Source organism: Chelonia mydas, chromosome 2 (genome assembly GCF_015237465.2).
Source record: "Chelonia mydas isolate rCheMyd1 chromosome 2, rCheMyd1.pri.v2, whole genome shotgun sequence".
NCBI classification, from domain to species: domain Eukaryota; kingdom Metazoa; phylum Chordata; order Testudines; family Cheloniidae; genus Chelonia; species Chelonia mydas.
This window is the reverse complement of record NC_057850.1, coordinates 259717070-259744040: the sequence shown is the minus strand read 5'-3', so window position 1 is coordinate 259744040 and position 26971 is coordinate 259717070. Positions and strand designations below refer to the sequence as shown.

The window sequence follows — 26971 nt, the reverse complement described above, 5'->3', positions numbered from 1 at the left end:
TTATATTTTGCCATGTGCATTACTTTGTATTTATCAACACTAAATTTCATCTGCCATTTTGTTGCCCAGTCACCCAGTTTTGTGAGATCCCTTGTAACTCTTCACAGACAGCTTTGGACTTAACTATCTTGAATAATTTTGTATCATCTGCAAATTTTGCCACCTCACTGTTATCCCCTTTTTCCAGATCATGTATGAATAAGTTGAACAGCCCTGGTCCTAGTACAAACCCCTGGGGGACACCACTATTTACCTCAATCCCCTACAAAATACTGACCATTTATTCCTACCCTTTGTTTCCTATCTTTTAACTGGAATGCCTGGCAGTGCTTTCAGGATCATCTAATAATCCTTAATTTAATTTAATGACAAGCCTTTTGTTATCTTAATCACCCAGCCTCTGTTTATAACAAACTCCCTGCCCCAAGGGGAAAGCTGAGAGCAGCACAGAACTCATCACATTCCACAGTCAAGCTCTGTCTGGGGCTAGGGCATGTGCTGTGAACAGACCTCTGGTTCAAAACTCGGGGGCAGGGAGGGAAGGAGCCCCCTCAAAATGGCGCCCCTGCAGGAAGACTAGGATTAGGGATCCAAAGAACATCCCTGGGCTGATGCCGTTGGCTCCACCAGGGAAGATTTGGGACAGACAGCCAGCGTGGAGAAGTGAAGCTCTGAGGAAAGTTTTGAAAGCAGCGGAGGCCTGTTAGATAGAGAGTGGAGACCTGGCAGAGCAACCGAATAACACAGCAGCATGAAAAGTACTAAGGGCCAGAATCTCAGCTGGTGTCAATCAGCAGAGCTCATTCATTGAAGACTTGGAGCTATGCTGATCAACAGCAGCCGAGGATCTGGCCCTACATGATTAATTCGACATTTTAAGATGGGTTTCAAACCAACAAATCTAATATTGTTGCATCTCTCCTCCCCTGCCAGGCCTTTCATGTCCCAGGATAAGTTTGTTTTCCTGCCTTTTACCTTCCAGCACCTTAGTGCAAATTCAGCTGCTCTCATGGGAGGAAAGATCAGGCTTCCAGCCTATCACAAAAGACAGAGAGCAAAATGCGCTGCCGACAGCCACGGTTCTTTAAGCCACTTAACCATACAGCACCTAAGACTTTACGGTCCAAATTGTGGTCTGTCGAAGCCAATGGCAAAATTCCCATTGGCTTCAACGAGACAGGGGTCTGGCCCTTCCTGTGCAAAGCGCTGTGGAGATATTGACTAGTCCACGGTAGGTAAAAATTGATTTCCTCCTTTTACAGATAGGGAAGCTGAGAGACACAGAGATTAGGGGACTTGCCCAAGGCCCAACTGCAAAGCTGGGATGAGAACTCAGGACATCACGCCTCCCGGGCTCAGATACATCCCACGCGGCGCCGCCTTTCTCTTCTCCATATACACTTTTATTAATCCATCCCTGGCAATGAAAAGCAGTGCTGGGTTTGTATCTTTTAATAGAGCACGTGGGTGGCTGTGAAAGGGAAGGGCCAAGTCACTCCTATTTCTCCTGGAGGGTGTTCTCCCCTGGCAGACGAAGACTCTTGCTCCTGGAGGATTTGCTGCTTTTGGTCTTCAGCAGCATGGCCTGGCTGTTGGGTAGGATCCCCCCCTGGAAGACAGCATCGCTGCCCAGCAGTAGTTTGTGGAGGTCCTTGTTACGGCGGATGGCAAGCCGCAGGTGCCGCGGCGTGATACATCTCCTCGGGTCGTCCCGGGTGGCGTTCCCAGCCTGTGCCAAGAGCTCAGTGGTCAGGTACTCAATCACGGCAGCCAGGTAAACCAGTGCTCCTCCTTTGATCCGCTTGATGCAGTGACCCTTACGCAGCATCTTCTCTATATGGTCCACAGGGAAGTGAAACTTCTCCCGAGAAGACTGGGACTTGGAGTTTGCCTGAGGTGCCTCCCTGGTCTTCCCCAGCCCAGACATGATTGCAAATTCCTGCGGCTCCGTGGCACTCCCTGCAGCAAACAGCAAGAGGAGCGAAAGAGGCTCGGATTGAGGATTCAACACTATGGCGGTGGGGGGAAGGGAGGGAGGAAGGATGGCAACCTTACATTTTGATTCGTTGGGTATGAACCAATGGGAAGCAAGATCCTTTATTAGCCAATGGGGATATTTCCTCTCTTTATGATGTCATTTTCATTAACAGCCTGTTGACCTTTGCAGTTTCAAGGGAGAGGTGAAGACGAGCATAGGTCTTTTTAGACAAGCTCTTGTGTAATATGATCTTAATTTACAGGATAATTCCTTTAACTCATCACGTTTACACACATCATGTGCAGAGGGGTGGGAAGATGTTGTCTTCCCCTAGCAAATACTTCCTTCTCAAACATGAACCAGCATGGGTTCTTCCCTGCGCACTCCTAGCTGATGGTCTCCTCGTCACTGAGCTACGCAAGTTGGAGATGGACAAGACCAAGTAGTAAACACTCCCAAAGGACGGAGCCCTGCCATCCACAGCACTTTACAAAGGTGGGTAAGTATCACGCAGGATAAGCGACTACACTCACAGTGTGGCAGAATCCAGTCCTGTATTCTAATCCTTAGACCACACTGTTTCACATCTAGTCAGGTCATATCTAGCCCTTTTCCAGTCTTTTCCCACTACTTCCCTTCGGAAACTCTTCCGCACCCTCATACTTCAGTATAATGAAGGCACTCAGATACTGCGGTGATTGGCACCAAGATAAGAACCTAAATAGACAGATGGAGATTACTTGCTGTCAGTAAGCTTTCCGGATATTCATCATATATCTGCCCTTTCTTAATCCGTCCCATTACTGCTAGTTCTCTCTTTATAACACCCTAAACAATTCCTCTTCCTGCTCGGTGTTTATGAGATCCTACTGAAACTCACCCACCTCACAGACCTTTGAAGCACGGAACTGACGTGCTCCATACCTGCCATTCCCCTCCAAGCTAAGAAACCCCGTCTGCTTCATCCACCATCTACAGAGTCACTCTGGTCACCACACACGACCTTGCCCATCCTCCCTGGGTGGATGGAAGATGCCCTCCTCCCAGCCTTCAGAAACATGCCCCGGAAACACCTTTGTACCAGGTGCAACGTGCCAGATTGACAGCTCTGAATCCTGAGCAAAAAGGTGCAAAGCTTGAGGGTCAAAACAGCCTATATTTCCCCATACCAAGATGCCTCAACGCTGGCCCATGAACCGTAGGTGCCCACCCCGTGGGTGCACCGGGGCTCAAGCACCCATGGGGGAAAAATAGGGGATGTTCAGCACCCACAAACCACAGCCGCCCAGCGAGGCTGACGTTTGGCGGCTGGCGGGAGGCGCTCGGGGGAGGGGCATACCGTGAGTGGGAAGAGGCGGAGCAAGGGCGGGGCCTCAGGGGAGGGGCTGAGCAGGGGCAGGAAGAAGTGGAGTGAGAGCAGGAAGAGGCGGAGCGTGGGCGGGGCCTGGGGACGGGGCGGGGGTGGCGCACCCACCGGGAAAAGTACAAGTCAGAGCCTGTGCTCATACATCACCAGCAATAAAGACTGCCATGGGCTGCCACCCCAAATAGCCCAGCATGGCCCTGCCTGTGCTCTGCCAGGAAGGCCCCCTGCTGCTTGCCCTTCCCCCTCAGCCCCCCAGCCCAGGCAGGCTGGCTGCCCCTCTTCAGGGAAGTGTGCTGGAGCTAGGGCTGGGGCTAGGGGACTTGGGGTGGCTGGGGCCGCCCAGCGCTGGGGAGTCCCTGGGTGCTGGGGGCGCGCTGCCTGGCGCTCAGGGGGGATTGCGGGCTGCCCGCCTGGGGGGGCTGCATGCCGCCTGCCCTGCTTGGCACTCAGGGGGCACCCACCTGCTTGAGGGCTGGGGGGGCCGTGTGCTGCCTGCCAGGTGCTCCGGGGGGAGGGGGGGGGCTGGCGACTGTGGGGGTGGGGGCTCTGGGCTCTGGTGGGAGGAGCAGGGCCGGCCAGGGGCTAGTCTCCGCAATCTGGTGGGTCACCCACCACTCATGAAGACTGCACAATTAGAACATGGTTAACATGCTGCTGATGATGCCTGAGGTGGACTAAAATCCAGCTCACTCACCCACTCTCCGCCACTGCAGGGCTGACAGGAGTAAAAACCAGTAAAAACTTTGTGTCGCTAAAACGTAGCAGCTCAGACGCTGCCCATGCAGAGGGAGTAAGGAGCAAGACGGTGCCACTTTAAAGTTCCCGCCACAATGAAGTTCAAGAAGAATCAAAATTCAGGTAAGCACAGGGCATTAAACCTACTACGAAGCCTGTGACCAAGTGGATTTTTCCTCCTTATTATGTTGTATGCAAGCCTAAGTGAATCTTACCCTTTTACACAAATACTGGGTGTGCCTCAGTTTCCCTGTGTATTGCACCAATGCCTGGGTGGTGGGGATAAGGGTGTGTGACTTTTGCCGAGACCCTTGGGGGCAGGTGAGGCAGCTCCAGCTGCCTGCACATAGGCGATGGCCTCTGCCCTCCATAAGCAGGAGGGGGATGCGACCAGGTGACACTTTGCCCTGGAAGCGAGAAAAAGACCAAGAGAAGGGGCATGTCGGAGGTTGGGTTGCTGGAAGCTGGACAGTCTCCTGTTTGGGACTTGGAGTCTGGCCCAGGATTCTCCAAGATGGACTTTGCTGAAACTCACTGATTTCTGTGCTAACAAGCTCTGTTCTACGTGGTGTTCCTGTTGACTAATAAACCTTCTGTGTTATACACTGGCTGAGAGTCACGGCTGGCTGCAGAGTTGGGGTGCAGGGCCCTCTGGCTTCCCCAGGGGTCCCATCCATGTGGACCCGCCAAGGGGAAGTGTGCGGTGTGAACAGCGGGGCTGAATGCTCTGAGGTCAGACTGGGAAGGCCATAGCTGAGGAGGTTTTTTGCCCTGAACAGAGTGCCCTGAGGGGAGTCACGTTACCCAGAGTCCTGGCTGGCTTCATATAGAGCAGTTCCAGAGCACCGGGCCTGTGACTCCGTCACAAAGCCCAAGATGAAAAGACACGTGGGAGGAAGGGTGGTTTGGTCATTAAGGCACAGGGCCAGCATTCAGGAGACCTGGTTTCAGTTACCGACTATCACATACATTTCCTCTGGGGCCTTGCGTCCATTGCTTAATCATTGTTTAATCTCCAGCCCAGTATCCGACAGTGGCCAGTGCCAGGTGCCCCAGAGGCTGGGGCTGCACCGGCAACCCCCCATCAGCTCCCTTCCACCCCCCAGCACCTCCCACCTACCAGCGAGCCCCACAGATCAGCGCCCCCCCTCCCCCCACATCGCCCATTCCCAGCTTCTGGCCAACAGAGGCTAGGGACACCATCCCTGCCCAGCCTGGCTAATAGCCACTGATGGTCCTATCTTCCAGGAACTTAGCTAGTTCTTTTTTGAATGGAGATACTAGCACCGACATTCCCCATGGGGGGCTGTTATAAGGATAAAATCATTCCTGTTTGTGAACTGCTCTGCTCCCTCTATGCTGAGCACCCCAGGAGAGCCTAAAAATAAACCTGACTGTATTTGGGATCAAACACCATACAGAAGCTTGTATGGGAGAAGGGGAAGGAGACACATACCCATTGCAAAGCCCCAGCCCCAGGGCAGGTACATTATGTCAATGAAACTGAAAGGGAGGTGAGGAGATTTAAAATTGATAGCAGGAAATATTTTTCACACAATGCACACTTAGGCGGTGGAACTGCCACATGAAGTCCACGAATGCAGTAAAATTCAAAGAGGGATGTGATGCTTATATGGCTAACAAGGACAGTTAGAGTTTCAATAGTTAATGCTAACCAAAAGGGAAGGGAGCTAAACCTTGTACTTCACAGTTTAAAGCCCTGGTTCTCAACCAGGGGTACGCAGAGGTCTTCCCAGGGTTCATCAACTCATCTAGAGATTTGCCTAGTTTTACAACCGGCTACATAAAAAGCACCAGCCAAGTCAGTGCAGAACAAACTAACATTTCATACAGACAAAATGAGACAGTCAGCACTGTTTCCATAATAATGCACTGGGACACTTTTGTATTTTTATGTCTGATTTTTTAAGCAAGTAGTTTTTAAGTGAGGTGAAACTTGGGGTACACAAGACAAATCCGACTCCTGAAATGGGTCCGGTAGTTGAGAGCCACTGGTTTAAAGCAATCTCTAATGATCGGAGAAGAGGATAAAACTCCTCATGGGGCAGATTATCCCGCATCTGCTGTGCGGTTTCTTGCCTCTTTCTCTGAAGCTGCCCACTGTCAGAGACGGTACTAGATCCCTGGTCTGACCCAGTGGGGCAGTTCCTGTGCTCCTGCTCTCATGTGGCATAGACCCCAGGCTCGGGCCTCTTGAAACAGACTATCACAGCTTGTCAGGCCGTTAACCAGAGCCCGGGTTGGGGGCTGCCAGTACCAGTGCCCGCAGGCTCCCCGTTTTTAAGGGTTCCCCTGCCCAGGCTGGGCACGGGTTAGCGCCTCCCCCCTGGACTGGCCCGCAGCCACAGCCGGGGAGGGCGGGGAAAGGCGCTGGGGGCGCAGAGCTGCAGGACGCCGCGAAGCCCCGCTGCGGGCGGCGCGGCCCCGGGGGCGCGGGGCAGGACGCGCCGGGAAGGGGAGGAGACCGGCGGGCGGGCGAAGGGACCCGCTCCCGGCAGGCCGGGGCTATGCCGAGCGGGGCCGCCAGGCGTCCCTGTGGCAGGACTCCCGGCCCGTCTCGCCCGCCCCACCGCTCCCTGCTCCGGAGCTCGCTTCCCGTCCTCCCGGGGCGCGGCCGGCAGCCCAGCGCCATGGGGAGGGAGAGGCCGCGGGCCGGGGCGCCCCCGGCTCAGGTAGGCCGGGGCCCAGGGCCCGGCTGCGGGGCGTGCGAGTGGGGAGCGGCCCCTGGCACAGCGGGGCCTGGAGCCTGCGCCGGGCTGCGGCGCGTCCGCTCCTGCCTCGGGCTCCGGGGGGCGGCCGCCTTCCCCTCCCCGCTCCAGCCCCTGGCTCCGGGGGGCGGCGTGGGGGGAGCCCGCGGCCGGGGGAAGCGGCAGCCGGCAGCTCCAGCCCGCCGGGCTGGGGAGAGCCGAGCCGCCTGGCAGCCGGCGGGACGCAGCGCCCCGCCTGCCCGGTCCAGGGCCGGGCGCGCTGCGGGTGTGTCCGCGGAGTCCCAGTGATGGGCTGGGCGGGGCTGGCCCCTGGGTCACCCCGGCCGGAGACCCGCCTGCAGGCGACCCCAGCGCAGAGCTCTTCGGAAACCAGCCCGGCTGGACTGAAACCTGGCCGGGGATGGAGAATCCGCCCGCCCCCGGGGGTTCATTACCCCTCCCCGTTAAAGTCCCAGAGCCTTGGGCCAGCAGGGACCGATCCAGCCCCAGCATGTCCCGGTGTTTTCTAATCATGGTTCGTTTTATGTGGTGGAATTTGTTAGGTTGTTTTATCCATTTTAGGGGGGGCAGGGCGAGTCCTGCTACCCCCACTCTATGTGGGTTGGTGGGAGGCCCTGGGGGGGGGGAGCGTGTGGGGTCCTGCCCCCAGGGCGGGAGGGGAGGTTGGCTCCTGTCTTTTTTCTGCATTTCTTATCTGCTAATGTCTGTTGATTGCTGTCTAGCTTCCCTTCTTTTCACTTTTCTATTGATTTTTACATCTAATTGTTGCCTTCACCTTTGAACGGGGATGGGCTGTTAGCCAAAGCTGCCCTCTTGATTAGCGATACAAGGGGGGGTGAGGTCCTATCTTTGACTGGACCAGCTTCTGTGGGGGGAGAGAGGAGCTGTACAGAGCTCTTCTTCAGGTCTGGGAAAAGTACTGGAGCCTGGCAGCTAAATACAAGGTGGAAGAGATTGTTTAGCGTAATTAGTTGGGACCATTCAAGGTGGAGTGGCTGGTTAACACATCTGCAGTCAGAGGACGAAAAGCTTTACAGATTGTTGGGTCTCTGTTCAGTCCATGATTTTTAGTACCTAGCAGGGTTATGAATTTAATCTCCCAGGCTCCTCTTTTGAAAGTGTTGTGCAGGTTGCCTTTGAGGACAAGGACTGAGAGGTCAGATGTAGAGTGATCGCTTTGTGAGACGTGTTCACCCACCCACAGCTGACAGGGTGTTTTTGACTTTTATCATTTGCCTGTGCGAGGTCATTCAAGAGTGTCGTGACCGTCTGGTGTGACCCACCTGGTTGCTATCGGGGCATTTAGTACACTGGACGAGGCACACCACATGTTGTGATGGGCATGTGTAGGATCCATGGATCTTGAAAGGTGTGTTGTCGGCGGTGTTGAGCATTGTAGCAGTGGAGATATGTCTGCAGGTTTTGCATCTGTTTTGGCAGGGTCTGGTGCTGCTTTGAGTTGGTGTGACCAGGTCTGTGGGGAGCTTGCTTCTGATGATGAGCCTGGAGTTGTGGGGGGCTGTTTGGTTGCCATAAGTGGGGGTTCAGGGCAGATTTCTTTCAGGATGGGGTCTCCATTGAGGATGGGTTGTTTGATGATTCCCCATATGGGTTCCAGTGTGGGGTGGTAGGTGACAACTAGGCGTGTATAGTCAGGGGGCTTTATTTCTGTATGGAAGCAGGCTCTCTCGGGGTATGTGGGTGGCCCGTTCCAGGATACAATCTACTTCTCTGGTGGAGTGTCTGTGTTTGGTAAAGGCAGTTTTGAGTGTGTTAAGGTGTGAGTTCCGGATTTTCACCTCCAAGCATAGTCTGTGGTATCTGAGTGTTGAGGTGTAGATAACAGATTTCTTGGTGTGTTTTGGGTGGTGACTGGATCTGTCAGGATAGGTGTGGTGATCCGTGGATTTCTTGTATGTAATTATCTGTAGGGTTCCATTGCTGAAGGTGGTCGAGGTGACCAGGAAGTTGATGCTGGTGTGGACGGTTGGTGGTTGTAGAAGTTGTGGTGAAAATCTATGAGGGAGTTAGTCGTCTGTCCAGAGGATGAAAATATCATTGTTGTCTCTCAAATATATCATTATTTTTGGGGTGCACTTGTCTAGAAATTCTTTTATGTATAAATAGGGTGGTGCATTGGGGAGCCATCCTAGCACCCAGGGCTGTTCCCATGCTTTGGACTAAGTGTTTGTTGAATGTAAAGTTGTTAGGGGTGAGGATGAATTGGATGAGTTTGGCGATGTGTTTGGGGTGGATCTCTGAGGGTTGTCCATTGTCGTGCAGATATTTGAGGTAGGCAGCGATACTGTCATTGTGAGGGACGTTGGTGTTAGGGAGGTTGTTAATGTTGCAGCGTTTGTGGAGGAAGCTCGTAGCATCCTGGAAGAAGCTGGCCCTTTGTGCGATGTGCGGTTTGAGGATGGTTTCTGTGAGTCCTGATATTCCTTCAGTAGGAGTGCCGTGGCCAGATATGATGGGTCTGCCTGGAGTCCCCTGTTTGTGTGGCTTTGGAAGCATGTGGAAGGTCCCTGGGGTGGGTCGTGGGGGGTCCATTTGTAGGATTTCTCTTTCTTCATTGTGGAATTGCAGCTTTTTGGCCCTCTAATCAACTCTTGTTAAAGAACTCCCCGTTTTCAGACACATTTTTCTGTCTGTATTTTTCCTCCCAGTCAAATTCACTGAAAATTTTCCTCAGCTTTGGGAAATTAGCCCTTTTGAAGCACCATGTATATGTATTACTGTTTGGGACTGTCCTCTGTTTGCCTATATTGAATGTAATCAGGTCATGATCACTGGTCCTGAGGCAACCACAGCTTCCAGGCTAGCGGTTAATTTACCTTTGCCAGCCAGAATGAGGTCCAGAATAGTTACCCCGTGTTGGGGGCAATACCTTTTGGGTTAGAAAAGTAACAATGGCATTTCTGTAGTGTCGAGAAGCGCTTGTCAGACCAGATGCCGTTCGTCGTACAAACACAGAACAAAAAAATGGTTCCACATCTTTAGAAACTCCTAGTGGTGTTTTATTATTGGCTGCATGAGGCCCCCAGCACATCATTCCAAGCGGAAGTCCCCCAGAGCTGCCCAGTTTTTCTTTCCCCACATTACAGACAGGTGCCTACGGAGAAACTCCCTCTGTTGCTTGACTTGATAAGGTGGCGTGTACCAGACCCCTCCCTGTGCTTTGTAATTAGCACATTGATCCATATGCGTTCAAGATCCTGAGGTTCTGAGTTATCAAAAACTCTAAAACAGGTGTAGAAATCCCCCTCCCCCCGTTCTTTTAGCCCCGATGTTCATCCTAAACAGGTTATAACCATTCATTTTAACATGCCAGTCTTGCAAATTGTCCCACCAGGCTTTAGTAATTATAGAATCGTAGGACTGGAAGGGACCTTGAGAAGTCATCTAGTCCAGTCCCCTGCACTCAAGGCAGGACTAAGTATTATCTAGACCATCCCTGACGGGGGTTTGTCCAACCTGCTCTTAAAAATCCCCAATGACGGAGATTCCACAACTCCCTAGGCAATTTATTCCAGTGCCGAACCACCCTGACAGTTAGCAAGTTTTTCCTAGTGTCCAACCTAAACCGCCCTTGCTGCAATTTAAGCCCATTGCTTCTTGTCCTCTCCTCAGAGGTCAAGAAGAACTATTTTTCTCCCTCCTCCGTGTAACAACCTTTTATATACTTGAAAACTGTGGTGCCCGTTATATCATATCCCTTCTCATCAGTGAGAACTTCCAATTCCGTCTGCTTGTTACCCAGACTCCTACATTGGTATAGAAGCAATGGAAACATTTCTTCCCTTCCTCTCTGTCACATTCATTCAGATTGTTTGTGAGACACGGAGTCTGACCTTCTATTGCCTTTGCCTCCTTAGCACCCTCCCCCTTTATTGTTAGTTTAATGCCCTCCTGGCTGGTCCAGCTAGTCTCCAACTGAGATTAGCCCCCACCACCTGTGATATGCAGGCTGTCCCGCCCACTGGAACGTGAGGGGCAGCTGCCAACCAGCCCTTATAAACTCAGAATGTTCTTTCTTTTCTACTGATTGGCTGCTTGCTCCAGACCTCCTGCGCCCCCCCTCCAATTTGTTCACTTCAGCTGCCCCCACCCTCATCCTCTCCCTGCCCTTGCCTCTCTCAGTCCCCGACCTCCTCTCCTGCATCTTCCTTTGAGCTAATCAGTTCCTGTGTTCCCTTCCCTCCCACTCCTGCCCTGTCGTATGCTGACGATGTATAATAATTAGGGCCCTACCAAATTACCACAGCCATGAGAAACGCGTCACGGACCGTGAAATCTGGTCTCCCCCTGTGAAATCTGGTCTTTTGTGTGCTTTTACCCTATATTATAGAGATTTCACAGGGGAGACCAGTGCTTCTCAAACTGGGGGTCCTGACCCAAAAGAGAGTTGCAGGGGGGTCACAAGGTTATTTTAGAGGTATTGCGGGATTGCCACCCTTACTTCTGTGCTGCGGCTGGCGGCGGCTCTGCCTTCAGAGCTGGGCTCCTGTCCAGCAGCTGCTGCTCTCCAGCTGCCCAGCTCTGAAGGCAGAGCCGCCGCCAGCCGCAGTGCAGAAGTAAGCGTCGCAGTACTGAAACCCCCCCCCCCCCCGGGCCCAACTCCTTTTTGGGTCAGGACGCCTACAATAACAACACCGTGAAATTTCAGATTTAAATAGCTGAAATCGTGAAATTTACAAAGTTTAAAATCCTATGACCATGAAATTGACCAAAATGGACCTTGAATTTGGTAGGGCCCTAATAATAATGTAAGAAAACCCTATCCCCAAATTACAGATCTAAACAAAAAATATTGTGGAAGGTACCTGACACTTTCATGGTTTGCTCTGCTTGTACGTGGAAGTAACCGGCTTGGTGGCAGCTGAAAAGGAGCCGGGGGTTAGAGTGGGGCACACACTGAATATGGGTCAGCAATGGGATGGAGTTGTGAAAAAGGCTAAGAACATTCTGGGGTGTATTAACAGGAGTGTCGTACGTAAGACGCAGGAGGTCATTGTCCTGCTGCATTCAGCACTGGTGAGGCCTCAGCTGAAGTACTGTGTCCAGTTCTGGGCACCACACTTCAGGAGAGATATGGCTAAAACACCTGTCAGGGATGGTCTAGCTTTATTTAGTCCTGCCTCAGTACAGGAGGCTGGACTTGATGACTTCTCGAGGTTGCATCCAGCCCTGCATTGCTATGATTCTATTATTGTGCGCTCCTTTCCCTGTTCGTGTTTGTCTTGCCCGCTTACGTTGTCAGCTCTTTGGGGCCGGGACTGTTCCTTAGTCTGTGTGTGTGAAGCTCCCAGTGCAGTGGGGCTCTGAGCTTGACTGGGGCCTCTGGGCACTACTGAAATGCACGAATTAGATAATAAAAGCCCCGGGTGCAGGGCCTGAGCAGCATGTCTGAGTGGAGGCTGGACTCAGGCCTGGCTTCCCTGTTAATAGCCCAGGATAGCGTATGCACCATTCGAATGAGACATGAGAGAGCTCTGATCAGGCCTCGGATAGTGTCCGTCAGCCCAGTGAGCCCTGAGAAAGCAAAGGGTGCCTCCTGTTCCCTCCAGGACCTTGACGTTACACCCATGTGAGGTGGGCTGCCCTCAGGACAGGTGTCTGCTTTCAGGCGGGTGCCCACAGGTGTGACCCTCTGGCCGGGCTGAGTCTGGGGCGGCAGGAGATGGAAGCAGCAGGGGCTGAGCGTGGAATGCTTGTCACTGCAGGGCCGGGTGATGTTTGAGGAGGTGGCCATCTGGTTTTCCCGGGAGGAGTGGGAGATGCTGGCAGACTGGCAGAAGGAGCTGTACCGGGCCGTGATGCTGGAGAACTATGAGAATCTGTTTCTTCTAGGTAATAAGTGACTTGGGCTGGAGGACACGGGATTTTGGAGGCATGGTCACTGCTTCAGACGCATTCAGAATCCCTTCAATAAGCATTTGAAATATCCTAGGATGGCCTGAAATAACCTGTGCCCTTTGTAACACTCACTCAGGTGTTAGCCAAGCAGCCACCCTGCTTGCCAATGCAGGAATCAGTTCTGCTGCAGGGAGCTGGCCAGCAGCCAGGAGAGAGCCCTAGCCCCAACCAAGCTAGCCTGGCTAGCGCTCACTTTGCTGCCGATTGGTTTGGTGACCTCCAAATATGCAGGGATCCACAGATGTTTCACAGATCCCAAGTCTGGTTTTCCCCTCCCTGTACGTTAACCCTTTGTAGGGGGCACCATCAGTAATCAGCGATGCACTTCCAACCCTGATGATCCGTGAGACTTTTGAAGCCGTCTCTGCAGTACAAGAGTAGAAACTGATGTTTCCCTTCAGTGAAAGTTAAAACCAGCTTCACATTTAGAGCCCTAAAATCAGGCAGACAAGTGAGCTCTGCAAGTGCCAGGGACTGGCTCTGTCCAAAACTAATGCGATTTTCTCTCTAAATAAACAGGCCATGCAGATGCCAAACCTGAGATGATAACCAAGCTTGAACAAGGGGAAGAGCTGTGTGTCGGGGACCAGCAGGCCCCGGAGGGGAGAGAAATTCTTCCAAGTGCTTCCAGGGGTGAGTATTCCCCATGACTGCTTAGACCCAGCTCTGTCAGCCCTGCCAGCTCAGCCTGGGACTTTCCCTGAGCTACAATATCAGGATTTGGGCTGTTGAAGTTAATGCAAGGTTTGCCTGCGTTGAGACAGAGCAGAACCTGAGAAGTGAATCCAGAGCGCAGCCCGTTTATAAACTGGGAGTTTTCATCAAGATTAGTGCAGTAAAAGCAGCATTCTATAAATGAACCTCTGCCCCTTGTGGGACCTTGGTACCTGAACACCACGGAGACTGGCTGGGGTAACAGTCTTTTCCTACTGCCCGCTAACTTGGTTCGTCTAGTAGCTCGGGTGGGAGACGTCAGGTAGCAGTGCTAACAGCTCGGGGTTGACACCTGACTGAAGATGCATAATAGAGTGGGTGGGGTTGCTGCAGTTGAACAGAATATCATTGGTTTTTTTCCCTGTTGCCATTTAAGAAATAACTAGGAAATTTCATTACAAAATCCATGTTAAAATAGCATTATTTGGGTTGCAGAGTCAGACGCTCCAAAGCTAGGAAATGCCAAATTTATGTTTACCCATGCAACTTAAATTCAGCCCCTTTTGTATCATTAAGATCTTTAATTACATGATCACATATTGGTTTTGCACAGGACCCTGGCCTCATTCAGTGCACAGGACATCTGTCAATCTGAATTTTCCAACATTCTGATGCTTGGCTTTGCCACCTAAATAACGTTCCTTTAATGCAGTTGTTCTGCATGGAATATGTATGAATTTTACCTTGAGAGTGTCTGTAACTTGACCTTTCACAGTGGTTAGACAGTTAATTCCCACCTCATCATGATACAGATTTCTAATATGAAGCCTATCATCTGTGCAGAATTTCTCTGTAATTTTCCATCAGCAAATTGGTCCAGGAAGAAAACTAAAAGGCAATCGGACCTGGAAGAATGTCATGGAAATCCAGATGCTCAAGGGACCTCATCAAAAAAGTTCAAAGAGAAAGTTTTGTGCAAACAAACCAGAAGATCCAGCAAACTCACCAGTGACCCTGATCTCCAGAGCTGCGGCACAAAAGAGAAGCTGCTGAAATGTACGGAGTGTGGGAAAAGCTTCACCAGGAGGCAGAATCTGAGCACGCACAAGAGAATCCACACTGGAGAGAGACCTTACGGGTGCAGCGAATGTGGGAAGAGGTTCAGCCGCATGCAGCACCTCGTGTCACACCAGCGAATCCACACAGGAGAGCGACCGTACCAGTGCACCGAGTGCGGGAAGAGCTTCAGCCAGAAGTCCAACCTTCTCACGCACCAGACCATCCACACGGGGGAGAGGCCCTTTAAATGCACGGAATGTGGGAAAAGGTTCAGCCAGAGAGTCTACCTGACCCAGCACCAGAAAACCCACACGGGAGAGAAGCCGCATAAATGCATGGAGTGCGGGAAGAGTTTCATCCAGAGGAAGGTGCTCCTGACGCACCAGAAAAGTCATGCCGGGGAGGGAGGGCCGTACCTATGTGCCGACTGTGGGAAATGCTTCACCACACGGCCAGGACTGAGGTATCACCAGAGAATCCACACCGGGGAGCGGCCGTACCCCTGCGCCCTGTGTGGGAAAGGTTTCGCCACCAATTCCCGCCTGAAATATCATCAGCGGATCCATTCGGGAGAGAGGCCTTATCAGTGCAGCGACTGTGACAAACGCTTCCGGCACAAGTCGGCTCTGGCCTCCCACCAGGGCATCCACACCGACGAGAGGCCTTACAAATGCACCGAGTGCGGGAGCAGCTTCCGCCGCCGGAACGGGCTTGTCAAGCACCAGAGGATCCACACGGGGGAGCGACCCTACCCGTGCGCGCAGTGTGGGAAGAGCTTCAGCACGAGGAGCACACTCACCGATCATCAGAGGACCCACACCGGGGAGAGACCCTACAACTGCAGCCACTGCGGGAAAAGCTTCAACCGGGTCTCGCAGCGCCGGAAACACCAGAGAATCCACACGAAAAAGCGACCGGAATGTGCCGAGTGTGGGAAAAGGTTCCGGAGTGAGAAGGAGCTCGCCACGCACCAGAGGGTCCACACTGGAGAGAAGCCATACCAGTGTCCCCAGTGCCAGAGGCGCTACCATCGGAAGAACGAACTGGCCAAGCACCTGAAAAGCCACGTGGGGATGAAGCCATAACCTCGGGCTTAGGGAAGCTGGGTGTGGAGAGCACCACACCAGACACGAACCAGCCCTCCAGGCCCAGCACTGCTCCATTCCAGGAGTGTCTCGAGGAGACGTATCTGTGAGTTAGGAATGTGGGGAGGGAGAGGGAGTGGTCTTGCGAGGGCAAGGTGTGGTCAGGGAAGTATCTCCCTACTGCTGTCCCTGTTCAGGGCCTGAGCCGGGATTCCAAGGTGCAGGCAGGGCTGGAAAACCCTCTTTCACCAGACCCACAGAGCAAGGCAGTCTGGGAATTGTAGGCCCCAGAGAGGCCAGGACTGTAATAGGCCTGTTGAGAAAGGGCTGGGTTGGGGTATATAAGAATCTACCTTCCCTCAAATGCAGGAGAGACTCAGAGGGAGCCAGGAGGGGTCTCTGAGAAGAAGGGGCAGCTTATCTATCGTTTCGTTTGGTTTGGTTTGCTCATTTTACAGAGATAGAACTTTTGATTTAGGGGTTGTCTACACACAAGTTTACACCAATTTAGGTAAGTCAGTACAAACCCCTGTGTGGACACTCTTACTTCAGTTTATTTGAGCATAGATTAAATCTGTTCCTGGCCAATTTAACATAAATGAAGTAAACCTGGTTTAAAGAGAGAGAAAAGTGTTCACATGGTTTTTTAGACCTTTTAATTAAAGAGGATCAATATCAGACCTTCTGTTAAACTGGTGCAACTGAGCATGTAAATGTTTGGGATTTGAAATGACTGTGGGACATCCCCTACCTCAAGGGGGACTGTCCTAATTCCAGAAAGATCGGGGAATGAAAAGCCCTGAACCGCAGATTGGGGTAAGGGAAAGGTGTTTTGTTTTAAAGGGGGCCATGGCCATGGCTCCTTGTTTGGTTTAGCGGGGTAACTGTATGATAGCCGTGCCCCAGCTCTGGCCTCCTGTGGCTCTGCTAAAGTTAAGGCGGAGAACTCCTTTCTCTTTAAATGTTGGCTCTTCTGAGTGCTGTAACTTGGATTGCTTGGAAAGATACATATGGAACCAGGTGGGGAAAGTTTCCCTCTGAAGTCAAATCTTGCACAGCCCCTGAAAATTCCCACAAGAAATGGCTGCTTTGTAATAAACATGCTCTGGTTCAACCACAAAATACAGGCTTGGTGCAGGAATTACGGGGTGGGGTTCTGTGGCCTGGCTGTGCAGGAGGCCAGACTAGATGATCACAAGGGTCCCTTGTGGCCTTAAAATCCACGACTATACCTTTAGCTGTGTGGTTTGTGCAGAAGGAGGAGAACCCTGAGTAACTGTCTGTAGCACACAGACCCCTGCAACAGCCACAGTGCCAGGCCTTGCAGTGGGTGGGACAGGCAGCCTCCACCTGCCAAACCTCATATAGCAGGGCTACCGAATCAAGGCCTAACACTGCACTGGATGCAAAGTCAGAGCGTCGGGCCAGGGAGCTCCCCAGATTGCAGGTAGAAGCCGGGGATGCTGCGTATCAGTAACTGAGTGTGTCAGCAGCTGGAACGGAGAGTGGGGAGGAAAAATCAAACCGCAGAGCACAACGGGGTTGGCAATTGCAGCTGTTGAGAACCTGCTCTCGGAACAAGCTGTGTGCTAAGCAGTTGCATGGAAAACAGCCAGGTCTGTAATATTCAGCTGGCTGGGGTCCTAGGGATGCTCTGGTCTCTGGCTGTAAAACAAAATGTCCTAGAGCGAAATGGGAGAGCTACAGAGACAAAGAGTTGCTCCCAGCAACAGCTCAGGGGAAGTGAGATCGGACCACCGATGTGCATAAGAACGGACACACTGAGTCAGACCAAAGTATCCATCTAGCCCAGTATCCTGTCTTCTGACAGTGGCCAGTGTCAGGTGCCCCAGAGGGAATGAACAGAACAGATAATCACCAAGTGATCCATTCCTTGTTGCCCATTCCCAGCTTCTGGCAAACAGAGGCTAGGGACACCGTCCCTGCCCATCCTGGCTAATAGCCATTGATGGACCTATCCTCCAGGAATTTATCTAGTTCTTTTTTGAACCCTGCAGAGTGAGAGGGATTGTGTTATTATTTTGTAGGATACTATGTTGACTGGTAAAGATCATAGAGATGCTGGGGGCATCCATGCCCACAAGCCCCTGAAGATGCAGACACTTGGCCCTTCTTGTATTGAGCAGTGTAACTTACCTATGGCTGTGGGGGCCGCTCCTCTGTGTTCTGGAGGGAGGCACAGGAGATGAGTACACTTGGTGCCTCTCTTCCCCAGCTGAGAAAAATCACCCCGACTCCCCATAGCACCCAAACACCTTGCTGACCCCATCTCCCTACACGGAGTCTCTCCATTCAAAGCCAATTGCTTCCTGGCCGGCCCAAGGGAGCCACCTCCTGCTGGGTCCCAGCCTGAAGGCAGGGCGGTGGTACAGGGCAAGGCAGGAGGGTGAAATCCTACTAGGGAGGGAGGTTTTGCTGAGACTCCCATCCGCATTTCCCAGCAGCCAGGAATCCTCCCACTCCCTGCTCCAACATGGCAGTCCCAGCCTTTAACATAAGAACGGCCATACTGGGTCAGACCAAAGGTCCATCTAGCCCAGTATCCTGTCTCTGACGGCGGCCAGTGCCAGGTGCCCCAGAGGGAATGAACAGAACAGGTAATCATCAAGTGATCCATCCCATTGCCCATTTCCAGCTTCTGGGAAACAGAAGCTAGGGACACCATCCTGCCCATCCTACCCATTGATGGACCTATCCTCCATGAATTTATCTAGTTCTTTTTTGAACCCTGCAGAGTGAAGGGATTGTGTTATTATTTTGTAGGGTACCATGTTGACTGGTAAAGATCGTAGAGATGCTGGGGGCATCCATGCCCACAAGCCCCTGAAGATGCAGACACCTGGCCCTTCTTGTATTGAGCAGTGTAACTTACCTATGGCTGTGGGGGCCGCTCCTCTGTGTTCTGCAGGGAGGCACGGGAGATGAGAACCCTTGGTGCCTCTCTAACCCAGCTGAGAAAAATCACCCCGACTCCCCCTAGCACCCAAACACCTTGCTGACCCCATCTCCCTACACGGAGTCTCTCCATGCAAAGCCAATTGCTTCCTGGCCGGCCCAAGGGAGCCACCTCCTGCTGGGTCCCAGCCTGAAGGCAGGGCGGTGGTACAGGGCAAGGCAGGAGGGTGGAATCCTACTAGGGAGGGAGGTTTTGCTGAGACTCCCACCCGCATTTCCCAGCAGCCAGGAATCCTCCCACTCCCTGCTCCAGCATGGCAGTCCCAGCCTTTAACATGAGAACGGCCATACTGGGTCAGACCAAAGGTCCATCTAGCCCAGTATCCTGTCTCTGACGGCAGCCAGTGCCAGGTGCCCCAGAGGGAATGAATAGAACAGGTAATCATCAAGTGATCTATCCCATTGCCCATTTCCAGCTTCTGGGAAACAGAAGCTAGCGACACCATCCTGCCCATCCTACCCATTGATGGATCTATCCTCCATGAATTTATCCAGTTCTTTTTTGAACCCTGTTATGGTCTTGGACATCACAACATCCTCTGGCAAGGAGTTCCACAGGTTGTGTGAAGAAATACTTCCTTTTATTTGTTTTAAACCTGCTGCCTATTAATTTCATTTGGTCAACTTTGTCAACTCATCCACCAATATTAACCATTTCCCTGGTGCCAGCCTCGTTTCCAAGGGTTACAGTGTGTTCTACTGATCTGCTCAGTGGCTGCTCATTAGATACAGCAATGCTATGACTGATATCCGGGTGTCTCACAATGAAGGGGAGCCAGGTCCGGGTATAAAGCTCGCCTGGAAAAGGCTGTTTCTGCAGCTCTGCTGCTGTGTCCCTCTGTGCCTGGGCAAGTCACTTCCCTTCTCGCTCCGTTTCACCTCTGAAATAGGGACTCTCGCGCTGACTTAGCGCAGAGGCTTCTGTGGGGGATAACGTTTGTCCGATGCCCGGGAAGAGGTCCAGCGTTAAAGAGCTCTGACAATGAAACAAGTGCAGCTGTTCTAACTGGAGGCTAGAGGATGAACGTGAACTTGGACCAGGCAGCTGTAGAGGAGCTAAATATTTACTACTATTAAGCTTCTCTCGCTTTCTTTGCTGGGCGTTTGGTTTTGTTCCACCACGAGGCTGCAGCCTGACGTTGCTGAGTGGAAAGCCGCGAAATGCATTTCCCTTTGAGGATCAAAATGTGCCTGCAGTTGGTAGGTCAAAATCAGCTCCCGCCGCCCTCCGAAAGCACCTGCCAGACAGCTAAGAATTGAAGAGCTGTGCGTGGCTGGAAAGCTTGTCTCCCCAATACAGCTGGTCCAACAAAAGATCTTACCTCCCCACCTTGTCTCTCTAATCTCCTGGGACCAACACGGCTACAACAACCCTGCCATCAAGGCAGTTCTGTTCTATATACAGGGACAGCGCTGGGGGGGCTAGTGCCAACCCAAAATTTGCCTTAGCCCTCCCAGAGCCACCCCTCCCAGAGCTGGGCGCCCAGCCAGCAGCTGCCACCATCTCTGGTCACCCAGCTCCCGCCGCCAGGGCAGTCTCCCCTTCTGTGAGAAGCTGATCCATGGCTAGCGTGGCACTGGGGGAGCTTGCCCAATGCTAGAAGTGGGCGTGCCCGGGTGGGTCTCTGCTGAGCGGGGGGCTGAAGGGGGGCCTCTGGCTCAGGAGTGGGAGCTGAGCTGCTTCTGTACTGAACAAGCACTTGGGTTCCTGAGGGCTTGATTTAAAGACACACTCACACCACACACAGTCTCCCTCTCAGACAGCCTCCCTCACGCACTCCCCCAACACACACACTTTCTCCCTCCCTCTCTCTCTCTCTCTCTCTCTCACAAACACACACACTCCCTGCAACACACACAGTTTCTCTCGCCCTCACACCCTTGTATTGTTGTTACTTCTTGGTACTTCCTGTCGAAATGCACAAGGCACATATATTCTCTGTCCTTTTATCTTTCAGAGTTCGTTAAGGATCACAGTGCTGTTATTTTAGTTTTTGGACTGGTCTGTGCATTTCCTAATTTTATTTCTCTCTTATGCTTAAGTTTAATTCTTTGAGTAGTGAGTGCTAAAATGCCTAGCTTGTCCTGGCTGGAGTAATTATCATCGTTACATATTGTGCTTTGTCATTTATTATTTGAAGTGGTACAGTCAAATAACAGTATCCGTCGAGAATGTAAATTTAGCTTGTACTCACCTTAGCAATGCCAGTTTAAAAAAAAAGCTGAACACAGAATTTCAGACACTGGGCAGATGAAGGTCGCTTATTTTAAAATTGTATTTTTAATTATATCTGTAAAATAATTTAATACGTATGAAAATAAATGCGGTACCAAGTCTGCTACTAATAGTAAGGACAGAGTCAAATGTTAGTGAGTCACGTACATGATTGTGCTCGGTAAATGTAAATGCTGAATTTATCCAAAAAATAAATTCCTGTTAATAAAAGAGAAACTTAACCACATGTTAAAATTATGTAAATATGTTTATAGTGGAGTGAGAAACAATTGACTAAAATAGAGGAGATAATGGCAGTAACACGGAGTGAGTCTGTTAGAGAAAGTAAGCAGATTTTAAGCAAATTTTATTTATTTTTATTTATCTCTACTATCTATAGTGTACAAAGTATCAAACGTGTGTTTCTGAGACCTGTGTTAAGGCTCCAAAATTGATACCTCAAGGTTTGCGATTGGGAATATCTTGCTGTATTATCTCCTGATTGTTTTAAACTTGCATATAAACTTAAAATGTGGCTTTAATTGGTGTTTGTATATATATTTTCTTTCTTTATATAGGAATTGGATGCAGGGCTCCTGTCTGCTAATTTCTAATTATGATCTGCAAAAAAACCTACAGTTTTCAGGTGCCTAAGTAGCCCTTGGAATCATGGTTAAAGTTGTGAGACCCGCCCCCCCCCTGCAAAATCTGAAGTGGTGCCCCTGTGAGGAGGGCCATGCAGGTTTGTGGAATTTAGGAAAAAAGGTACAAAATTTTGGGGATACGTATAAAGTTATGGGATAGGGAACACTGCGTTATGGGAAGTTGATCCCATGCTCCCAGTCACCTCTGTGTGACCCATTTGGGCCCTAGTATGTGTTCCCAAAATATAGTGCAGTGGATGGTGGCGAGTTGCACAGTGAGATACATACCCACGATGCACCGCACTCTGAATCAAAACAAGCACTCCTGGTGCGTATGCTCACCGCTGACACATGGAATCAAGTAGGAGAGCGCTTCAGTCTCCCTGGACACTCAATAACAGACTTAAAAGTGGCCGTTCTTCAACAAAAAAACTTCAAAACCAGACTTCAACGAGAAACGGCTGAACTGGAATTAAATTGCAAACTGGACACCATCAAATTAGGCCTGAATAAAGACTGGGAGTCGCTGGGTCACTACAAAAAAATAATTTCCCCTTTGTTGATACTCCCACCTTCTTGTCAACTGTTGAGAATGGGTCACATCCACCCTAATTGAATTGGCCTCGTTAGCACTGACCTCCCACTTGGTAAGGCAACTCCCATCTTTTCATGTGCTATATATTTATACCTGCCTACTGTGTTTTCCACTTCATGCATCTGATGAAGTGAGCTGTAGCTCACGAAAGCTTATGCCCAAATAAATTTGTTAGTCTCTAAGTTGCCACAAGGACTCCTCATTTTTGCTGATACAGACTCACACGGCTACCACTCTGAATACTAACTGGCAACTGTATGCTGACATAACTTGAGTTAACATAAGTTTGTAGTGTAGATATGGCCTTAGATATATGAATTGTTCGGGAGAGGTAACAGCAAAAGTATGAGGCTAGGCCAAGATTCGCACAGGGGTGTAGGCTCCTACTTTTGTGGATCTGGACCTACTGCATCCGAAAGGCTCAGGAACAAAAGGGCATATAAAGAGAATCCCATAGCATTTATTTCTTTTTAAAATTCATGACTTGGAGGTGTAAACTCATGATTTTTGAATTTGTGTGGTTGTCAAGCAATCTGGGGGCTGTAGATGTGTGCTCATTATGTTGTAAAGGCCAAAACTATAACTGGGTTCAAAAAAGAATTAGATAAGTTCCTGGAGGAAAGGACCATCAATGGCTATTAGCCAAGATGGTTAGGGATACAACTCAATGCTCTGGGTGCCCTAGCCTCCGACTCCCAGAAGCTGGGACTGGAGGACAGGGGATGGATCACTCAGTAATTGCCCTGTTCTGTTCATTCCCTCTGAAACACATGGCACTGGCCACAGTCAGAAGACAGGACACTGGGCTAGGTAGACCATTGGTCAGACAGAGAGCCCCAGTCTTCAGCCTTGCACAGCAGCACCTGCTGCGTACGATGAATCCACTGAAAGTCGATTGGCACGACGAGTCATGATACAAGTGTTGCCGAAGCACAAGAAGAAGAAGAAGGACAGGCCCCTCGCCTGTCTCTTGGGGAGGATACAATACACCCAGGATAGAGTAACTGTCCATGGCCATGTGATTCTCACCGGGAGCTGGATTACACGGGTATTACACCACTATAGCTCTGCCTGTCAACTTTGCCATGGAGACAAGTCCTTACCCTGCGCCCCTCCTTGGAGCGATTCGCGATAAACCTGGGAAAGCAGCGTCTCAGCTGCGCAAGGACAGAGAAGAGCCAGGTGGGAAATGGAAACATTTATCAGGGGGCTGAAGATTTGGTTTTCGAAATACTCGTGGAGCTGCCCAATCTCTTGGATGAAGCAGGAGTGTGAAAAATCACTGCCTGGGGGAAAGGGCTACTTGATGTTATTGTTCATTGCCAAGTTCTAGCTCCAGTGTCTGGCTCTTTCGACAAAGTAGAAAATAAAACAGGCCCCGGAGCTTTCCCATTCCCAAGTGCTTTTTGTCCAAACATTTCAAAATGCTTCATTAAGTCTCACTACCCTGCTTTCAAGCAGCTGAGTTTTACTCTGGCTGCAGCTGGGGAAAGCGGAGCACAAAGAGATTAAGCAGCTGGCCAGGGTCCCACACACAAATACCTGGGGCGTCCTGACCCCACTCCAAGTCCCTCTTTCCTTCCTTGTGGAAAAAATGGCAGTCCAGAGTGTCCAGACTGGACTGACCCTCGTAGTAAAGACTTCACAGCAAAGCACCGAGGGGCTCCGGCAGATATCCTGGGGAAGGAGTTCCCCGAGTGAGGTCCCTGGCCAGAAAAGACCCTACCCTCAGCCCCTTTCAGAGGGAAAGTCAGGCCAGACAGCACGTAGCACCCTGCTGAGTTTAACTGCCTTAGCGGGACAGAGGGGCGCAGTCATGGGATTAGTAGAGTGGTTGGCACGGGGGGGGTACAGTGGCAAGGTGATGCACAGCAACTACCTGGAGTTTCACCATCATTTTGATCAGAGCAGTAGACCCCAGTGGAAGCTCTCTTGGGCCCCTGATGGACTCAGACCTATGACCTGCATTTCCCCTGTGTCTTGAGCCGGTCAGAGCCCTCTTTCATTTAGGTGAGGGTCACTTAGCCCCATGGGTTTTTTGGTTTTTGCCCCACGCCCCAGTATCCCTGTAAAACCGTATTTATCAAAAGTAAGTCTCTGAATCTTCAGTCCTCTACTCGGACCCCTAGACACACTGTCCCCAAAAGTACAGCGACTACTTGTGCTGCCACCAATGGGGGGCAGGGGGGAGGCTGAGTTAAGGGGGCCAAGGAGATTCGACACAGCCGAGCTCCCAAGGAGCGCAGAACAGACCCAAGAAGCCAGACCCAGCAAACCTGATTCAGAACCCCCCAGCCCCCGCCCCAGAAAGGCCACGTGGAGAGCAGTCAGCTGAGGGTTACTCTAGGAGTCCCCCCTTTCGTTTCGGTTCGGTGTCAGCACATTCTGACAGAACACGGATACCGCCCAAAGCGTCAAAGCCACCCCAGCTACGCGGATCGCTCTTCCGGTCCACCGCCAACTTCCTCAGGGCGGAACGAGCCGAGAATACCTAGCTCAAACGCTCTTTGCACTCAAGTGCTAGATAACCCTCCTAACCCCCCAACCCCCGCAGGAGGTGGGAACCTGCTATTAGCTCTGCGACTGACCGATCAGGAAATAGCGATCTCCCCAAAGCCCCCAGGGAGTCAGCCTCAGAACTCAGCAGCTCAGGGCTCCTAAGCCATTGCTCACAACACACCTGCCTCTGTGGCTACAACATTCTGGGAGCTCTGCTCTATGAGTGAGGGGCACGAGTCTCCTGCTTGTGCATGCACACTTGTGCTTGCTCGCACCAAGCTCGCACAAGTATCAATAGCCACGGGTAGCGGGGCCGCGGCTGAGCCCTGCAGAACACAGACCCGCTGCTCTCAGGCGCACTTGTGATCGGCCCGGCTCAGTCGTGCCTCCCGGGCTGCCGCAGCCACCCAGCTAGTGATACCTGTGCTCGCTCGCTGAGCGCTCGCCGGGGCACCCCAGCCCTGGCTCCTAGCGCAGGCAGAGCCTCGGGGGGAACTCACCTCTGCTCCCGCTGGCTGAAGGGGGATTTGAGTGCTGCATAGGCCATCTGCGTGGGCTGAATTTCCCCCCAATTCTCTCACTTTTAGACGTGCTGGACAAAATTCAGGCCACAACTCCTGTTGAGGGCAGTCTATTTATTGGCCCTCTCCCGCACGTTCCAGGCTTGCACTGCACCTGTGGAGGTCAGGGATCCTCCTAAGCCTGCTCTCTCCTCTGCCCACCTCCCCTGCTGGTGGTCAGAGCTGACCTCTCACTTGCACCCGACTTGTGCATCTTCTGGAAAAGAAATCCAGGGTGCTGGGCGCTGAGCCCCTCCCGGGCGGTCCTGCATGCTCTCCCAGGCACCGGCGGGCAGGCAGAATGCTCAGCGCCATGAGGAGCCCAGCCCCCCATCTTTATATGGCTCTTCCTCACGCGGTGTCTGCCCGCCTCCCAGCTTCATCCCACGAGCTCAGCATCGCAGGGGCTGCCTCTGGTAACAGGCCCTCAGGACCGAGAGATCCTGCTCCATGAGGCTCCCTCTGCACCTGCTGGGACAAGGAGCTTTCTTCAGCCTATCTGGGGTTACTGGGTGTGTTTCCACTTGACCCTTTAGGGTGCTCCATGATGGGTGCTATGAAAGAAACAAAACCCGTCTGTACCTCCTGGTCGGGTCTCGTCTCCAGATCAATTAGAAATGTACCAAAGTTTCATTGCCTTGAAACAAAGCACAGGGGATGTCCTGCACCCAAGAAATTTGGCGGGACGACTGGTTGGCACGTCTGCGACACCCCAGCCAACCCGCTTCTTTAAGTAGCAAAATGTACACAAACACTAGCAACCAGTCACCGCCTGCCTGCGGTATGAGCCTCAGGGCCAAACAAATCACTGGTGTACTGCCACTGAAGTCAGGAGATTTACATCAGGGATGCCTTTGGCCTATAGATTTGAGGAGGACTCGTTCTCAGGAGCACTCCTGAAATTTGCAGGGCGATTACTTGGAGCGTTGTCAAACTCACGTCCTTCCTCTGGGCACCGCTTTGAAGGACAGCCTGATCCTCAGCTGGTGTAAACTCGCATAGCTCCTTTGAGGTCACTGTTGCTCCACCAGTTCACACAGCTGAGGATCTGGCCTTCACTGGGCATCCTCTCTAACAGGAGGTGGGTTGGGTTTGGTTTTCATTTCCGGCTGTTGTACCTGAGTCCTGGTTTCTCCCTTCACTGGTCTGCTGCGGATGGTAACTTGATTTTGCAGTTGAACACAAGACATATTAAGCCACCTCAACCACTCCTCCCCTTTTCCCTGGCAGCAAAGCTCCCCCAGGCTTTGCTCAATCTTCTTTCAAAAGATCCCAGCTTTGGGGCTTCCACAGCTTCCTCTGGGAGACCGTGTCACAGACAAGTAGGTCTCCCTTTCGGAGACTGTTATTCAGCCTACATTTACCATTGCTCCGTTTCAGCCTGTTGTTTCTAGTGAATCCCCCTTTACCACACTAGACATTTTTTTCTCCTCCCTTTGGTTATTGCTCTGCTCAGTGATTTCCAGTCATACACCCAATTGGTCCATTGATTTGGCCTCTCTCCTGTGTGTGCTCCCTTGTGCTGAACTGTTCATAGAGAGTGACCTTCAGAAACAAGCAGACAGCCTTCGCTGGCTGATCAGAAGTTCATACACCTGAAAGAGTTCCTTCCACTCCTAAATCCAGAAGGCGGCTTTGAGGAGGAGTTCTCCCCCAGATATGTATGTGTGCTTCTTCCCATATTTAAAAGGGGTAAATGGTTACCCTGGATTTCTTGTGGCTCGTTAGACGTTCACGAAAATTGGGAGCGTCTCCAATATCTTTTGGGTGAGTGAATATCAACAAAAGATTTTCCTGGATTCAGTTCCCAATGCTTGAGATGTTCACCTGCCATCTCCTTCCGTATGGGCTATTACCCCAGTGCCTCATTGCCAGGAAAAGGAAAGTCGCCGACCATGACCACCCAGAATGGGAGCTCCCCACTCAGCTCTTCCATGCACAGGTGAGTTTCCAGGGG

General features: G+C 51.6%; 3 protein-coding genes across 4 annotated transcripts in view; 2 read left to right on the top strand and 1 right to left on the bottom strand.

The window, feature by feature from the left end:
* The window catches only part of LOC102941352 (zinc finger protein 420), a 289208-nt gene extending 272561 nt beyond the window's left edge, over window positions 1-16647 (top strand). The window contains exons 5-7 of the mRNA XM_043541827.1: window positions 14500-14721; window positions 14827-14830; window positions 14897-16647. Coding sequence (XP_043397762.1) covers window positions 14500-14721; window positions 14827-14830; window positions 14897-15525 — 855 coding nt within the window. The 3' untranslated portion in view covers window positions 15526-16647. The remainder of the gene's footprint in view (window positions 1-14499; window positions 14722-14826; window positions 14831-14896) is intronic.
* LOC102940256 (histone H2A) lies at window positions 1386-1956 on the bottom strand. Its single transcript, XM_007068400.4, has one exon. The coding sequence runs from the start codon at window positions 1925-1927 to the stop codon at window positions 1499-1501; it is 429 nt and encodes a 142-aa protein (XP_007068462.1). The 5' UTR covers window positions 1928-1956; the 3' UTR covers window positions 1386-1498.
* On the top strand, window positions 6489-21859 carry LOC114021408 (protein ZNF783). Of its 2 annotated transcripts, none has more exons than XM_037891411.2 (4): window positions 6489-6772; window positions 12535-12661; window positions 13247-13360; window positions 13995-14215. In XM_037891411.2, exons 1-4 carry the CDS (start codon window positions 6608-6610, stop codon window positions 14051-14053), a joined length of 465 nt encoding a protein of 154 aa, XP_037747339.1. In that variant the 5' UTR covers window positions 6489-6607; the 3' UTR covers window positions 14054-14215. The 2 variants fall into 2 exon arrangements, with proteins under 2 accessions (XP_037747339.1, XP_037747340.1); XM_037891412.2 differs by lacking the exon at window positions 13995-14215 and adding an exon at window positions 21295-21859 and having other exon boundaries at window positions 6491-6772.
* Window positions 21860-26971: the final 5112 nt, after the last annotated feature.

Coding starts and splice junctions, on each gene's coding strand:
- LOC114021408 (XM_037891411.2), top strand. CDS start 6,608: ATGCCGAGCGGGGCCGCCAGGCGTCCCTGTGGCAGGACTCCCGGCCCG. Junction 12,662..13,246: donor TGAGAATCTGTTTCTTCTAG/GTAATAAGTGAC, acceptor CTAAATAAACAG/GCCATGCAGATGCCAAACCT. Junction 13,361..13,994: donor TCTTCCAAGTGCTTCCAGGG/GTGAGTATTCCC, acceptor GGTTTTGCACAG/GACCCTGGCCTCATTCAGTG.
- LOC102940256 (XM_007068400.4), bottom strand. CDS start 1,927: ATGTCTGGGCTGGGGAAGACCAGGGAGGCACCTCAGGCAAACTCCAAG.